Source organism: Urocitellus parryii, chromosome 1, assembly GCF_045843805.1.
Source record: "Urocitellus parryii isolate mUroPar1 chromosome 1, mUroPar1.hap1, whole genome shotgun sequence".
In the NCBI taxonomy this organism is placed as follows: domain Eukaryota; kingdom Metazoa; phylum Chordata; class Mammalia; order Rodentia; family Sciuridae; genus Urocitellus; species Urocitellus parryii.
Window position 1 is genome coordinate 52114131 of NC_135531.1, and position 17689 is coordinate 52131819.

The following is a 17689-nucleotide window of genomic DNA, read 5'->3' on the forward strand; positions in this document are numbered from 1 at the left end:
AAACCAGCACTTTGGAATGGAGCATACTATGATTGATATATGCTCCTTTTATAAAGAGAGATTAGCTGCTGGAAAGTGCTTCTCAAAATTTTATTTTGTCTAAGGCCAATCCTTCTAGGTTCAGAACTAAACTTGGCTGCAGAATTAACCTCATTCTTCTTAGACAGGAAATATAATTCATATTTATTTCCAGATCAGTCTTCTAGAGAGCAGACCCGGAAATAAGTTTGAAAGAAATCCAGCCCAAATGTCATCATGATAGATATAAATAAAGGCACCACTGAGACATGTACCCTTCTGCCACCTCAATGCCCTTTGATCACCTTATGTCATCTTCATCCTCATTAGAGGAGAAAGGCACTTGATCTGCTTGTCTGACCCTTTGCCTTCCTGGCCAATCCTTCAGTTCTATAGTAGGAAAACTATAAGGGTACAATGTGTTTAGTTGTAGCTAACAAAATCCCCTTTTAAAAAATAGATGATATTTAGTCATTTGTGTAACTGGAAGATGCAGAGGTAAATGGGCTTCACGGTCTATTTGAATCTAGATGACCAGTGGTGCCTCCTGATTTTTCTTTCTTTTTTTTTCTTTTTTTCTTTTTTTTTTTTTTTTTTTTTTTGAGTGAGAGAGGAGAGAGAGAGAGAGAGAGAGAATTTTTAATATTTATTTTTTTTTTTTTAGTTCTCGGCGGACACAACATCTTTGTTGGTATGTGGTGCTGAGGATCGAACCCGGGCCGCACGCATGCCAGGCGAGCGTGCTACCGCTTGAGCCACATCCCCAGCCCCCTCCTGATTTTTCTTACCTCTATTCTGTCTTCTTTAGTATTAGTGTTATCCAAAGGCTGACTTCCTTTTATTACTAAAGTAGCTGAAAACTCCCCCATCCAGAAGGACATTGGGAAGCTCCTATCAAACTTCCCTTTGTGTCTTTGTGACCCACAGTGGATCTTGGACCTAATCCTCAATCCCCCATCAGACATTGATGCTTCTCATCAACACCACAGTTTGAGAACCAGTGTAGTTTAAGTAAATTTCATTATCTAGCATTGTCAAAAGAATGGGACACATTAATAAAAAAATTTTTGTTATAGATTGCTTATTACTTCCTTGCATCTCCAACCTAATACTTTTCTGCAAATGTTAGTCAGAGGAATGCCAAGCTTGGGTTATTTGAACAAGTCACCACAAGGAAGATAGAGTAGTTTCTTCAACTTTGTAGAGGATACACCCCTGGAACTTCACATAGGATCAAAGGAGGAGTGATGGAAGGGAAATTGGAAAGACAAAGTATCCTAAGAAAAGCAGTGAACAATATGTGTTAAGGCAGTAGTCTCAAAGTTAAAGTGCACTGAAATTACTTGTGGGGCTTGTTGAAAGTCTGGTTATAGCACCCCACTCTCAAGAGTTGGCATTTCAGTAGGTTTAACATAGGTTCTCAGGAAACTTCATTTCTAACAGGTTCCCAGTTGATATAGCATTGTTAGAAGAATAGGACAGATTAATACAGTTTTCCTTGTGTTTTCCTGCTTATTGATCTCCCACCTAATACTTCTGATGCAAATGTTAAGGTTCATAAATCACCTTTGTTAGCAAATACTTTGTAAAACTAAGATATTACCTTTCTTCCAAAGCAACCTTAGAATTAATTACTTAGTATTTTTCTCTTGGTTTGCTTCAGCACCAGATCCAGATTACTAAATTAAAAGATTGGAATTGGAAAAGATTAGAAATATGCTTATTGGTGATGGGCTACTAGATTTATTAATTCATCAAACATCTATTTATTGTGTGTGCACAATGTACCAGATACTACATTTATTATAACTTTTACATACTCTTATTATAATTATTAATCTGTTTAGTTCTTCAAATTTATAATTAATTTATAATGCACCACGAAACTTGCCTTTCTTGCATCCACAGGCATAAGGGAGAAGACTGCCAGCACCTGCTTTCCCAAGCACATCTCAAAGTACTTCCTGAGGGTTGGGTACCAAATCCAGTCTGCATATAAGAGTGAAACTTATTTAACCAATGAAGATAAAAAATGAAGGTTTCTTTTTACTGTTAATGTTATATATATTTTTCTATATTTCAGGAAATCAAATCGATGAAGAAAAAAATGAGTGAGCTATGTATTGACTTTAACAAAAATCTCAATGAGGATGATACCTTCCTGGTATTTTCCAAGGCTGAACTTGGTAAAATTCTGTTATTTTTCTAGATCAAAGTATTTAACTTAGGCAAACAATATCACCTCACAGATTGCCGTGCTTTCCAGACAGAAAACTTAAATCAGAGTTCAAAATATTCTTTTAAAAAATCATGCAATTCCTATCCCCATCATTCCTCCTACAGAAACAACAACTGAAGCAGCCAAAATTAGGCTTTAGGCTAATAAGAATGTAAACTATTTCTAGAGACAGTCCAGAGGAGATTTCATAATTTTTCCCCATAATCTTTTTTAGTAACTTATGCTGGTATTTAATAGCCTTCAGAGCCTTGAACTTTTTTTCTACCTTGCAGTGTCCCCTGCATTGTCACTTAAACTAATCTCTTATTCTGTTCTGGGTCTTCCTTGGCTTAATTTTTTCTACTCTTCATGAAAATGCCATCTGTTCAAGTGCACTGAAGCCTATTCATAGTTTGAATTACCATCTCCTGAGCCACCTGGCCTCTCACCACCACTCCCATTCCAACAAAATCAAAATTATAATTTAGGGATTATCATATTTTACTTGAATTTCAATTACTCCACCAAATTCCTAGAGCTACTTAGAGGCACCATGCCAATGCTAAATAAACTAGTAATGAGTGGAAAAAGTGATGTATGAGAAAATGATTTTTTGCAGGTGCTCTTCCTGATGATTTCATTGACAGTTTAGAAAAGACAGGTGATGACAAGTATAAAATTACCTTAAAATATCCACACTATTTTCCTGTCATGAAGAAATGTTGTGTCCCCGAAACCAGAAGGAAGATGGAAATGGCTTTTAATACGAGATGCAAAGAGGTATTATACATTTGTCTTTCTTTTGTTTTTAATAGAAGATTTTAAGGAAGAGGTTTGCTTTGTTTACCAATATTGAATTCAGCTCAGCGGCAATATTCCTATTTGTGTATGTATCGCACCTTCTAATTCCCCAGGACTATAAGACCTTTAGGTTTGGCTCAGCGGAGCCTGCTTTGTATGACCATAGACTAAATTGTTCTGATAAAAATAGAATGGGTGTCATAAACTAGAAGTTGTATTCCTTTCCCAAGTCAGCAGTACAAGGCCGGTAAGGTATCTCTCCTTCTATAACAATTGACTTCCAACATCATTCCTGAAAATGATTTTTCCCCAGCCTGTTGAGAAGGTGGGAGAAAGACAGTACAGGCCAGGACCTAGAAGCAACTGACATCAACTCCATTCACATCCCATTAATTCACATTTCATCCTGTAGCTGTATCTAGATCCAAAGGAAGCTGAGATGTAATCTTTTGTTGACAAACATTTGCTCAGCTTAGAGGGTTTTATTATTAAAAGGAAGTAGAAATGGATTCTTAGCCAACTAGCATATTCCACCATTGTCTGTTTCTCTAGCTACTTGAGTAACCCTGAACACCCTTTTTTTTCATAGAACCAATTGTCAGTTCCCATCCAGTTATTGCCTTGAGCTCGAAGATCAAGATCTCTGTGGGACATATAGTTCTTCCTAGAGATAGCTTCTCATGATCTAGCAGTCTATGAAAGTTAGACATTTTATCATCCACCTCACCCCTGCTATAAATAAATAAACAAACAAACAAATAAATAAAAACAGCCCTCCCATTTGGAAAAGGAAAGAATGAGAAACAGCAGACACAGCAGTTTTCAAAACACTGTTTGGCAGAAATTAGGATTCCATGCTCTGGTGAAGTTCCTTGGATTTATTTGGGTCTGCCTTCTCCGAGTATTCTTTTATCAGTGGTACTCTATGGTCTCAGATTTTGCCTGCAGAGCGTTCTTTCGTGACTATTATCTTCCATGACCATATCTTGGGGTACTGCTAGTTCCAGTATGAAATGTATGCTAGTGCCAGTTTAAAGAGTTAGGGTTCCTTTATTAGTCAAATAACCACACGACTAGGCCAGGCCTTATATCATCTTGGTAATAAAATTCCTTCAGAAACTTAAGTTTCTCATCTGTTTTCTTCCATAATAACTATACCAAATATTGCTTTTGACCATAATTCCTGCCAGATCTTACATGCTGACTTGTGTATTTTGTCCATCCTTCTCCTTCAGTTTAATGGAGTCTGCTTTGGAGCCTTTCGAAAAGCAGGCTTAAGAAGGAAGGCAGTATTCTCAAACTAATCTCTGCAATTCAGTCACTCCAAGTGACATTATTTCCTCCTGATGTTAGAAACAGAGCAACTGGCTTTTCTAGCCATCTGAAACCCATATTATAGACCACCACAGAACCTTCCTTAGCAAAATTCTTTTCCTTTTATTTTTGTAAATTGGTCAATACTCACATGAGCTCACCTCTCTCATCTGATCCTTTCAAAAGCAGCGTATACCAACAAATATGCCAACATTGTTAGTTTTCCCAAACTGTTTATTTGGAGCTAAGACTTAGTAGGTGCATGGCTTGCTTCTACGTTATAGCAAACAACAGTTTTAACAAATGTTCTTTGTGATATAATAAGAACCACTAGCTTCCCAGCCTGGTGAATGAAGAAGCCTACACCCTCACTTCCATTCTGGTACATTTTTTCATTTTGTTATAACAGCATCCTGTTTCTGCCACTAGTCTCTGTATGTCAAGGTACAAGATGAGCAACTTTACAGAAGTCAATCAAAATCATAGTGACCCAAATAAGATCAAAGTTGTTTCTTTTCAGAAAGTAGATTAGAGGTTACCAGGGAATATAGAAGCAACCCTGAGCAGTTTTTGTTAATGGTTATAGCATTTCTGTTTCAGATAAATAAATATAATTAATGCCACTAAATTGGAAATTGAACACTTAAAAAATGGTTAAAGTACAGCCAGGAGTGGTGGTGCATGCTTGTAATACCAGTAGCTAGGGAAGCAGGAATGCTTTTAACTACAATGCATCTGTAGTTAAAATGGCAAATTTTTATGCTTTTTATATTTTACCACAGTAATGGTTTAAAAACGAGTTCAAGGCCAGCCTTTACAACTTAGTGAGACCCTATTTCAAAATAAAAAATAAGAAGGGTTGGGAATGTAGCTAAGTTGTAAAGCAATCCTGGGTTCAATTCTCAGTACTGGAAATATATATATATTTATTTATTTATTTATAATATAACATATGTAATATAGAGAGTATACATCCTACATATAGTATGTTTTACGTTATATATTTGCCACAATTTTTTAAAGGTTTATTTCTTTGTAACGCACTGCCATCCTCAGTATGTGACTTCTGAAGTCATTGTTACCTTCCTTTCACAACTAGCAAGGCAAGCATTTATAAAGAGATGACCCACCTGGGCATGATGGTACATGCCTATAATCCCAGTGACTCAAGAGGCTGAGGCAGGAGGATGGCAAGTTCAAAGCCAGCCTCAGCAACTTAGTGAAGCCCTCAGCAACTTAGCAAGATCCTGTCTCAAAATAAAAAATAAAAAGGGCTGAGGATGTGGCTCAGTGATTAAGTACCCCTGGGTTCACTCCTCGGTACTAAAAAAACAAGAGAGAAAGATAACCTAGAAATTTCACTCATCATCTCATTTACATTCCATTGTCCTATTAAGTTTTGCATGGCCACAAGTAGATTTAGGATGGATAGCTGGGTAACCATGTGTTTATCAAAAACTGTTAATAAAAGGAAGAATGAGAGAATAGGTGTTGGAAGAAATTTGGCAATCTGAAGAAAAGATCTGGGGAAATTAAAAAGATGAAAGAAGAATTCAAACTAGTATAATTCAAACTAGAATTATAGTATGTGTACATCTCTTATCCATGCTTCCAGATTCTAAAATACTATTAACAGGTAATTATATAGGGTTTGCTCTTATATAGGGTTTGCTCTTATGTCAGACATTTTTCTAAGTACTTTACATATATTCTTATTTGAATCTTCACGTTCACCCTATAATGAGTTGAAAAAAGTGAAAGGTGAGAGAGCTGAGCCTCAGAAAGGTCAAAGGATTTGCGCAAGGTCAAACAGCTAGTAAGTGGTGGAGCCAAATTTTGAATCCAGGTAATCTGACCTCAGGTCTTCCTAGAAATTAGTCCATAAATAATTTGCTGATTTGATTTTTAGAATTGGTTTTCTTATGACATTTATTTACTTCTAGGAGAATTTACTTTTCCTTTTATTATTAAAAAATCAATACATTTCTAAGAGAATTAAAATATAGAAAGTATTTGTAATATCTACTTGGGGGGAAAAATCCCTGAAACATTTTTAAATATTGAGTTCTATGGTGTGTTAGTCTGTTTGTACTGCTATGACAAAATACCACAAATATCACAATACAGATTTTCAACATATAAATTTTACGGGAACATTCAGATCATAGCATGTTACATTAACTGTGTTTACATTATCATCCATCCACAGAACTTTTCTGTGCTCCCTAACTGAAACTCTGTGTTCATTAAACACTCCTCCCCTTTCTCCTCTGACCCCGGATGCTGACAACAACCATTCTGCTTTCGGTGTCTATGAATTTGCTCTGGAACCTCATATAAATGATATCATGTATCTTTTTGTGAGTGGCATATTTCACTTACCATAATATCTTAAAGGTTCATCCATGTTGTAGTGTGTCCTCCTAAGACTGAATTGTATTCCATTGTGTTAAATGCCACATTTTGTTCTTGTATTCATCTGTCAGTGGACACTTGAAATGCTTCCATTTTTGGCTATTGTAAATGATGCTGCTATAAATGTGTGTAGAAATATCTCTTTGAGTCTCTGCTTTCAATTCTTTTGTATAATATATATTCAGAAGTGAAATTGTGGATCATATGGTAATTTTGTTTGATTTTATGAAGAATATAATTTTCCACAGCAGCTGTACCACTTTATGTCCTCATCAGCAATGCACAAGGGTTCCAATTTCTTTACATCCTTGAATATATATATATATATATATATATATATATATATACACACACACACACACACACACACACACACACATACATATGTACATATACATGTATACTCATATATCTATACTTTAATGCCACATGCTATACATACAGTAGTCATACTAATGCATCTGTAGTTAAAATGGCAAATTTTTATGCTTTTTATATTTTACCACAGTAATGGCTTAAAAACATTTGACAGTTTTACAAACCTCAAAATATAACAACTGTTCTTTTAGTGCTTGGGTTCACTTATTATCTTTTGGTTTTGCTGTTGTTTATTCCTAGGAAAACACCATCATTCTGCAGCAGCTACTGCCACTGAGGGCCCAAGTGGCCAAGCTACTTGGCTACAATACACATGCTGACTTTGTCCTTGAAATGAATACTGCCAAGAGTACAAGCCATGTGACAACCTTTCTCGGTCAGTTCTTTTTCTTCTTTAAAAAAAAAAAAAAAAGTTATATGGTTTCCATTTCTTTTTTTTTTCCATGATTTTTTGCTATATCATGTCAACTTAAGGTCTCGAATCAAATATTTCTTTGAGGATATCCAGGTTTTCATTCAATCAAGAGAAATTCATTGAACACCTCTTCTATTAGATAGTGTACTTATTCTAGGGGCTTCTCATGGTTACTATGACATTACTATTATTATTATGACATTACTATTATTCTTCATTCTATCTTGCATGTTGTTTGAGATTTTTATACTGATTCCTCACATGACATCTAAACAGTGTTAGCCCATTGCATTTATTCACTGCCACTAGGTATTTAGTAGTTACAGTTTGGCTACTTATGAATTTGCAAGAAATAAGCTGACAGATATGATATAAATGGAAACAACACATATTTTTGTTAAATATTTATTTTTTAGTTGTAGTTGGACACAATATCTTTTATTTTTTATGTGGTGCTGAGGATCGAATCCAGGGCCTCGAACGTGCTAGGCGAGCGCTCTACCACTGAGCCACAATCCCCAGCCCCAAAACAACATATATTTTAAAAAGCAAACATTTTATGCTCCAGAAACCATTTGTCAATGTATGAAGGTAATATAAAATAATATACATCAAAACTATTATCTAAAAGCTATATTCACATTCATTTTAAGTCATTTTTTCATAAAGCTTATACAAATCATGGCTCTTATGTCCATGACATTTAGTCTCTGGAACTCTCTCACTTACCTATCCTCTCAGTCTTAGTGTCCCCATTCCAACCATCATTATTTTCTCTTTCATCTTAGTGAAAATGGTTGAATAATTCAGACACAATAAAGATATTATTATTTTTTGTTATTATATCTCTAATCTGAATTAACCATAGTATGATTTCTTTTGTACTTTCCCCACTAACCCCTTCAAACTTTATTCACCTTCAATAACATTCCAAATTATTGGAATGTTATTGAATAATTGTTGTTTTGAAATCCTTTTATTAATAGGTTGGAGAATGATGTGTTAAAATCAGCCATATATGTGTTAAAATCCGTCATATATGAATTATGTATTCCACAAATGATATTTATTATTTTATAGTTTATTAATTGGGGAGACATTTATGAAATAATTACCTAGTATTGGGCATGACAGATTATTATCATACTAAGTGGTAGGATTATAGAAAGGCATATGACAAGTCCTTGCTTCGATGGTTTTTCTACCTAGTGGACGTAACAGGGATGTGAGCAGGTAATTGCCATACAGTCCAGTGCATGTTATACAAGAGGATGGTTCAAGGACTTAACAGGTTTGTTGAGGTTTCCTTTAGTGGTGACTACATATGCTGAAATTCTCCTTCACACATCTGATTAACTTAATTCCTTTAAGGTTGTTTTCCCTCTAATTTGAAATTGGCTTATTCTCAAGTGAATTGTCCTGTTGCTGCCTGCATTTATATATTCTGTCACAAGCTGTGTTAGTTAGCTTTCTGTCACTGTGACAAAATACCTGAGAAAATCAACTTAAGGAAGGAAGAGCATCATGGTGAAAGGTGGCACAAAGCTGCTTACCTTATGGCAGCCAGAAAGAAAGGAAGGGTTGGGGGGCAGAGAGAATGAGCACATAAGAGAACACATAAGAGGGAGGGGCTAGGTACAAAATATATCCTTCAAAAGCCTTCTCCCATGACCTACTTCCTCCAATTAGGCCCCACTCCCTAAAGGTTGTGCCACCTCCTTATAGGACTATAGGCTGGCAAACAAGCCTTTAGCACATAGCCTTTGGGCAACATTTCAGATCTAAAACTTAACAGGCCTAATCAAAACTATATCTCTTTGTATCCTCCCTGAGTGTCCTCCTTTTTCTTCACGGCATTTCTCAGACTACTGCCTCCATCTCACAGCATGGGGCAACCTCTAAACTCCCATGTCCCTCGCAAAACCAAGCATACTTTTATCTTAACATATGTAACAAACTGTGAAAAATAAATACAGAAGCACATACTCATTCAGCCAAATAAAAAACAAGTAGTTAACAGTTGAAGATAGTAAATAAAACATGGTGCCCAGAAGTTTCTCCATCTAAAATGTAGAATTGCTCTATCCAAATCGTCCTCCTTCATAGGACTGGGCAATGAGAAACTAAACCTGTGGCTGTCAGATATGTTGAGCAATTTCTAGATAATACTGACCACAGGTCACATCTGGTTTGTTTCCCTTGGCTTTCTTAAAAGCTTAAGCTCACTGAAGAATAATCGTGCACATGAGTTTAGTTTCACTATTACTTTGCTCCCTGAATTACATCCTTGAGTTAGAGTTCTTTGAGGTAAACCTCACCTTTGTTTGGTGCTCTCAGGAAGTCATGGTCAGGTTTTGGTGGTGCTCAAGGGAAAAGGGAGAGTCATTAATCACCCTAAGGAGTAAAATCTGCTGTCATAATAGAGCTTTCATTCTTCCTTCCTTGCTGATTTCTAATGTTTAGCACCATGTTAACACATTGGCAGTTTGGATGAATGGGCTTGCTCCAGAGAGCAGTAGACCACTAACTTTTCCCATTCCTTCACAGATGACTTAAGCCATAAATTAAAACCCTTGGGTGAGGCAGAAAGAGAGTTTATTTTGAATTTGAAGAAAAAAGAATGTAAAGAGAGAGGTTTTGAATATGATGGAAAAATCAATGCCTGGGATCTACACTACTACATGACTCAGACAGAAGAACTCAAATACTCCATAGACCAAGAGTCCCTCAAGGAGTACTTCCCCATCGAGGTGGTCACTGAAGGCTTGCTGAACATCTACCAGGAGTTGTTGGGACTTTCCTTTGAGCAAGTGACAGATGCTCATGTTTGGAATAAAAGTGTTACACTTTACACTGTGAAGGATAAAGCTACCGGAGAAGTGTTGGGACAGTTCTACTTGGACCTGTATCCAAGGTACTGAGGATCATATTGCTGGAATTTAGGGATTCAGCTACTACTCAGTTTAAGACTCCTTCTTCCACATTTCCCATGAGTGATTCTTAGTGGAGGTGTTAAAAATGTGGGTTTTCATCACTTACTGGGCAAGTAACTTAATTTTTCTGTGCTTTAGTTTTCTTACTTATATTATAGAATCCGATAAAATGAGAATCCTTGTGGCATCTGCTTTGTAGGGTTATTATAAAAATCAAGTTGATTATTTACCTCCAAAGCATTTGGAAGACTTCCCAGCATATGACAAGAGCTTTTACATACACTGGGGGCTATCATCATCTATTGTGTGCACTGCATTTGTTGAATTTAAAATTGACTCTAAAGATGTTGTATTATTTGGGTAATCTGTCTACCAATCCTCTTAAATATATGACCACTCCCTTCAGTCTGGCTAGGAGGCAGCACAAAAATAGGAGGAATAGCAAAATCTTTGTAGTCAATTAAACTTGAGTTTGAATGCTTGAATGACATAAACTCATTGACACTTTGCTTCTAGTAGAGAACTGATAATCCCTTTACAGAGTTGTTTGTGCATTAAAGACTACATATGCAAATTGCCCAGCCCAGCTGTCAATCTGTGATAAGAATGTAAAACATTATCATCATTTTTTTAACATATGGCAAATGGACTCCACGATCTTCTGTCAGACACAAAGGTTTTAGATCTCTTTCTCCCTAGATGAATTTATAAAACAAAGCCAACCTGTCACAATTACTAATTCATTTTACTAAATAGACCAAAGGAAATTGTAGCATCCCTCTAGTTCACTAACATATAAATTTGTAGTCCACTGACTGACTGGGGCTGGGTACCTGTGCCATCCAGTTGACAAGCAGAGGTGTCCTTTTGCATCTAGATTATCCCAGAGCTTTATGGATTTACTTTCACTCATGATGTGACCTAAAAATAAAACCATGTCAACTGTCTACTTTTAATTAAAAAGTGTCCAAATACAGTTTTAAGTGAAGAATTCTTTGAGTGGTAAACCTCCAACATTGGAATCTCCTATCACTATCCCAATAATCTCTCCAGTGTCAGTATAATAATTCTTGCTACCTCATCCTGCTGTCTCTCTGAGACAGAATTAGTTTCTTTTGTTCTGAGAAATCTGGTCACTGCTACCAGCACTTTAGTATCGATACCAGAGAGTAATCTTTGGTGAGGGTAGTGACCATATTAATATTTATTTCCTGTCCCCTTACATTCTCCCTTAATAACAGTGAGAAAAATTAACTTGTTTCATTTGTCAGTCCAAAAAAAAAAAAAGATAGTGGGAATAAGTTTTTAAAAGACTATTTGTTTCTTTCTTTAAATCACATTTCTGGGGGCTGGGGATGTGGCTCAAGCGGTAGCGCGTTCACCTGGCATGCGTGCGGCCCGGGTTCGATCCTCAGCACCACATACAAACAAAGATGTTGTGTCCGCCGAGAACTAAAAAATAAATATTAAAATTCTCTCTCTCTCTCTCTCCTCTCTCACTCTCTCTTTAAAAAAAAAAAATCACATTTCTGTTTTTATTCATCAATACTGAGATTCTCAAACAAAACAAACACAAAAAAACCTGATGGTTATTTCAACATAAGATCACCAGGTAAAGACTTTTATTAGTCAGCATAATTTTATAAATAAAATTAGGAAAGGCCTTATCTTGGAATAAGGAAACATTTGAAATTAAATAAATCCATATTTTTTAAAAAGAAAGATTAAAATTCCTCAAAATATCACTGATTTCAAGCTAAAGTTTTAAAAATTCTTCAAAGATTTTTGGGAAAAATTACTCACCATTATCTCTCCATTGCAGTAACACCCATTTCATTCTCAAACCAGGTATATACATTGTTTCACAATACAGCAGGAGGTATAAAACTAGCAGAATAAGGGTTCCCATATTCTGTAATTTTCCCATTTAAAAAGATTTTTAAATTCTATTTGCTTATTTATACATTTCTAAATCATGACATAAAATCTTTGCAGGAACACTGATCGGGCCACTGAATACACAGAGGCTGAGCTGGCTGAAAATTTTAACAAATTCAATGCACAGTTTCTGGTGTATATGTCCATAGGTTCTGTCTCCCTCTGCCTTCCTTCTCTTCTGGTGTCCTATTTGCTCCTAGCTCAGCCTTGACAGAGTTCTATTTTTATATAAGCATTTAATATAAGTAATAAAGTTTGTTCCAACAATACTTTTAAGTTGTGTCCCACACAGTTTGGTGTATTGTACTCTTATTTTCATTCCAAAAAAAAAAAAAAGTATGTTCTACAATCTCTTGTGATTTTTCTCTTTGACCCACGCATTAACATAAACATGTATGCTTTAAGTTCTATGTATTGGAGATTTTTCTAAAGATCTTTCCCTTTATTTCTAGCTAGGGTTTGTTTGTTTTGTTTTGTTTTGTTTTTTGATTGGAAGATATACTTTGTATCTATTCAGTTCTTTTAAACTCCTGTGATTTATCTTATGACCAATCTTGGTGAATGTTTCATGTGCACTTGAAAAGAATGTTTATTTTGGTATTTGTCGGTGGAATGATCTATAAATATCAACTAGATAAAATTTATCAATAGTGTTGTTAAGATCTTCATCCTCACTGATTTTTTTTTAAATTTGGTGTGCCTGTTCTATTACTGAGAGAAAGAGGAAGTCTCTTTCTTTGCAGATTTGTCTATTTCTTCTTCAGTTCTATCAGTTTTTGCTTCATGTATTTTAAAACTTTTTTTTAGGATTGTTATAACTTTTTAGGATTTCATTCCTTTATCATTACATATTGTCCCTTGTTGTCTTGACTAATATTCCTTGTTCAAATGTCTACTTTTTACTTAAAGTAGGCCTCTCATATAGATAATATGTAGTTGGAGCTTGTTTTGTGTGTGTGTGGGGGGGGGGGGGGGTGCTGAGGATTGAACCCAGGGCCTTTCTCATGCGAGGCAAGCTCTCTACCACTGAGATATACCTCCATCCTTCCTTTTTTTCATATTTTTTAATTGGTGCATTATAGTTATATATAATGGCGGGATTTGTTGTTACATGTTTGTACATGCACACTGTATAACAATATAATTTGGCCAGTATAATTCTCCAGCATTTCTCCTTTCCCTCTTCCCCCACCCCTTTGTTCCCTTTCCTCTACTCTACCGATTTCCCTTCAATTTACATGATCTTTTTAAATTTTGAGATAAACTTAAGTTTGCCCAGCCTGGCCTCAAACTTGAGATGCTTCTGCCACAGACTCCCAAGTAGTTTGGATTACAGGTCTGCACCACCGTTCTCCCTGAGCTTGCTGTTTTTTAATCCTCTTGGATCATCTCTTTTAATTAGTGCTTATACCAATTGCATTTATGTTGCATGCTTAGAATATTCACATTTAATATAATTATTGATATGATAATATTATGCCCTATTTGTGTGTGTGTGGTACTGAAGATTGAACACAGGGGTGCTCTGCCTCGAGCTATAAACTACATCCCCATCCCTTTTTATTTTGAGAGAGGGCCTTGCTAAGTTGTTGAGGCTTGTTTTAAACTTGTGCTCTCCTGCCTCAGCCTCCCAAGTCACTGGGATTACAGGTGTGTACCATGTCGCCCAACTTTTACAGTTGTTTCTACATGTTCCATCAGTACTTTATTTTACTATTGTGTGGTCAGAGAGGGATTAAACCCAGGGCTTCTTGAGTGCTGTCCAAATGATATTTCCAGCCTCCATCTGTAGTTTTTCCTCACTTTTTTGCCTTTTGGGGGTTAGTTAAGGACTTTTATTTTAATATTTTTTTAGATGTTGATAGACCTTTATTTTATTTATTTATATATGGTACTAAGAATCAAACCCCGTGCTTCACACATGCCAGGCAAGGGTGCTACCACTGAGTCACAGCCACAGCCCAAGTTAAGGATTTTTTATGGTTTAGTTTTATTTACACAATTGGTATATTATTTATATCTCTTTTAAAAATTTTGTTAATGGCTACCGTAGGGTTTATTATATACATCTTTGATTAATTGGGAATTGTCTTCAAGTAACATTGTACTACACCTGACAGGGAATACAAGGAACTTAAGGATATATTCCCAATTTCTCCTTCTCATTTATGCCATTGTTGGCCTACACAGTACTTTTACATAAACACCCAACACATTCCTAATGTTATTGCTTTAAGTACTCATTTATTATTCAGAGAAACTAAAAATAAATACATTTTACATGTATCTTCATCTATTCCATTTTAAAACTTTTCATTTCTTTGTAGATCCAAGTTTTCGACTAGCAACTTATCCCCTCTGTTTGAAGAACTTCCTTTAAAATGTCTTCCAGTTCAGAGCTGAGCATGGTAGTGCATGCCTTAATCCCAGTCACCCAGAAAACTATGGTAGGAAGATTGCAAGTTCAAGTCCAACTCAGCAACTTAGCAAGACCCTGTGTCAATATTTTAAAAGTTCTGGGATGTGCTCATTAGTAAAATAATTCAATCCTCAGTAACAAAAATAAATAAATAAATAATGTTTATAAAGCCTCATCAAGCAACCATGGTCTGAAACTATGACCCAAAATAAACCTTTTATCCTTCTTTTTAAAAGAGCGGGGGCTGGGGCTGGGGCTCAGCAATAGAGTGCTCGCCTAGCACATGTGAGGCACTGGGGTTCGGTCATCAGTACCACATAAAAATAATAAATAAAGTAGAGGTATAAAAAAAGGAAAAGAAACTATTAAAATTTTTTTAAAAAAGGTCTAATCATTCAAGCGTATTGACACTAGTGTTTTAAATTTTTGTCTGTCTGAAAAGTCTTTATTTTTCTAGAAGATTTTTTATACAGTTGTGTTTTTTTAGTTGGACACAATACTTTATTTTGTTTATTTATTTTTATGTGGTGCTGAGCATTGAATCCAGCACTTCACAGGTGTGAGGCAAGTGCTCTACCACTGAGCCACAACCCGAGCCCCTTATACAGGTGTTTTCTTTCAGTCCTTTAAAGACGTTACTCTGCTGTCTTGTGACTTGTATAGTTTCAAATAAGAAGTCTGTTGTGATTCTTGTCCCTCTGTACATACTATGCTTTTTTCTTTTGACTGCCTTCAAGATGCCCTGTTATAGCTGGAGATGTGGCTCTATGGTAGAGTGTTTGCCTTGCATGCATGAGGCCTGGGTTTCAATCCCTAACACCAGTGGTACAGCAGGTAAGAGCCTCTGTTAACCACTCATTTTTTAGCAGCTTCAATATATTTATGGTAGTGTGCTTTATCCTTCTTTGAGTTTCTTCTACCTGTGGTTTGGTGTCATTAATTTTAGAAAACTCTTGAGGGGGCTGGGGATGTGGCTCAAGCGGTAGCGCGCTCGCCTGGCATGCGTGCGGCCCGAGTTCGATCCTCAGCACCACATACAAAACAAAGATGTTGTGTCCGACGAGAACTAAAAAATAAATATTAAAAATTCTCTCTCTCTCTCTTTCTCCCTCTCTCTCCCTCTCTCACTCTCTCTTAAAAAAAAAAAAAAAAAACTCTTGAGTATTATTTCTTCAAATGTTTCTTCTTTTCTCTCTTTCTCCTTCTAAGATCCCAGTTACACATATAGAATATCATTTGACATTACCCTGTGACTCTTGATGCTGTGTTCTGTTTTGTTTTCATCATCCTTTTAAAAAAAATTTTTATGTTAGGGTAATTTATTTTTTGGTTCAGTGATTGTTTCCTTGACTGTGTCAAGCCTGCTTAATGAGTTTGTCAAAGGCATTCTTCATCTCTGTTACTGTATTTTCCATTTCTAGCATTTGTACTTGATTTTTTGTTACAATTTTCAGCTTTCTGCAAAAATTATTCATCTAAGCTGGGCATGGTGGTACAAGCCTGTAATCCCAACAATTTAGCAAGATCCTAAGCAATTTAGCAAGACCCTGTCTAAAAATGAAAAGTAAAAAGGGCCAGGATGTGGCTCAGTGGTTAAGCACCCTAGGTTCAATCCCCAGTACTAAATATATATATGTATGTATATATCTCCATCTGATGATATATAGTATCCACTGTTTCCTCCTTTTAACATACTGGTCTGAGTTAAACACTCTGATTGCTCCAACATCTTTGCCATTTCTGAATCTGGTTCTCTTGTTTGCTTTGCCTCCTGATAGTATATTCTTTTTTCCTTTGCATCTTTGTACTGCATTACTATTTTTTGAAAGCCAAACATTTGTATAGGATAGTAAAGGTTGAGGGAAATAGCTATATGTCTAAAAGTAGCCACATATTTTCTTCTGTGAGACTTTTAATATGAGGGTTTGACTCATTTAATAATCAAACTAGGTTTGACTACTAAATGCTGCCATGATTAACCTTGATAAGCTACAACTTCAGTTTCCTCTGTCTTGTGTTTAGGATGGGGATTGGTTTACCAGGGTTTTCTCGGTGTCTGTTTTAACCTCAATATTAAGGTTTCCCTTCGTGCTCAGTCTTAATCACAAAGTGAGCTCTGTGTCCGTGAGTCTTAGGAGTTGCTTCACCCTTGGCTGTAGGTCTGCACCCATGATGTATTTCTGCGCTTTCTCCAGGGGTGGAGGCTTTTTTTCTGTTCCCTTTTCTAGCTGGCAGTGGATTTTCACCACAGCTCTAAAAACAATAGGATTCATTGCCCTTCTCCTAGAGCTTGGAGGCTTTCATTCTGTAGGAGAGGTGAAGAGGACCCAAAGAGAACCTCCTGCCCTTATCACAGCAACCTTTGCTTTCTCAAGGCTATCACCCTGCCCCTTGCCTCTGTTGTGTGCACTCACTGAGGTCTTGGAGAAGTCTTGCAAATGGATGCAAAATTTCCCTTGTCTCTAGTAGTTCCCTATTGAGGCTGACCTACCATCAACCTTTGGCAATTTGCTAAAACTTCCTCTTACTAATATCTTCAGTGTCTATCCTAGGTTTTAAAAAAAAAAAAAAAAAAAGCTTGCTGTCTTCCTCTCTCCTTGGAGGTACCAGTCCTAGATTGTGGGTTAGTTGGTTGCCCTTCAACCTCATTTCTCTGAAGGGTTCAAGAAAAGCTGGGATTTGCAGATTGTCCAGCCTGTCATTGTTATTGTACAAACAGGAGCAGTCCTTTCCAGCTGTATGTCTAACTAGGAAGCTGGGAAACTTTTTTGTTGTTGTTTGTTTTAATTTGCATGGCATCAGCAGTGGGTACAGGGTCGGGGGAAAGGAAATAAGAGTCA

The 17689-nt window shown here is 36.3% G+C and overlaps 1 protein-coding gene across 1 annotated transcript in view; it reads left to right on the top strand.

Moving 5' to 3' along the window:
• Window positions 1-17689, top strand: part of Nln (neurolysin) — a 101595-nt gene that overhangs the window by 55357 nt on the left and 28549 nt on the right. The window contains exons 5-8 of the mRNA XM_077800350.1: window positions 2102-2204; window positions 2856-3016; window positions 7385-7520; window positions 10107-10473. Of these exons, the coding sequence (XP_077656476.1) occupies window positions 2102-2204; window positions 2856-3016; window positions 7385-7520; window positions 10107-10473 (767 nt within the window). The remainder of the gene's footprint in view (window positions 1-2101; window positions 2205-2855; window positions 3017-7384; window positions 7521-10106; window positions 10474-17689) is intronic.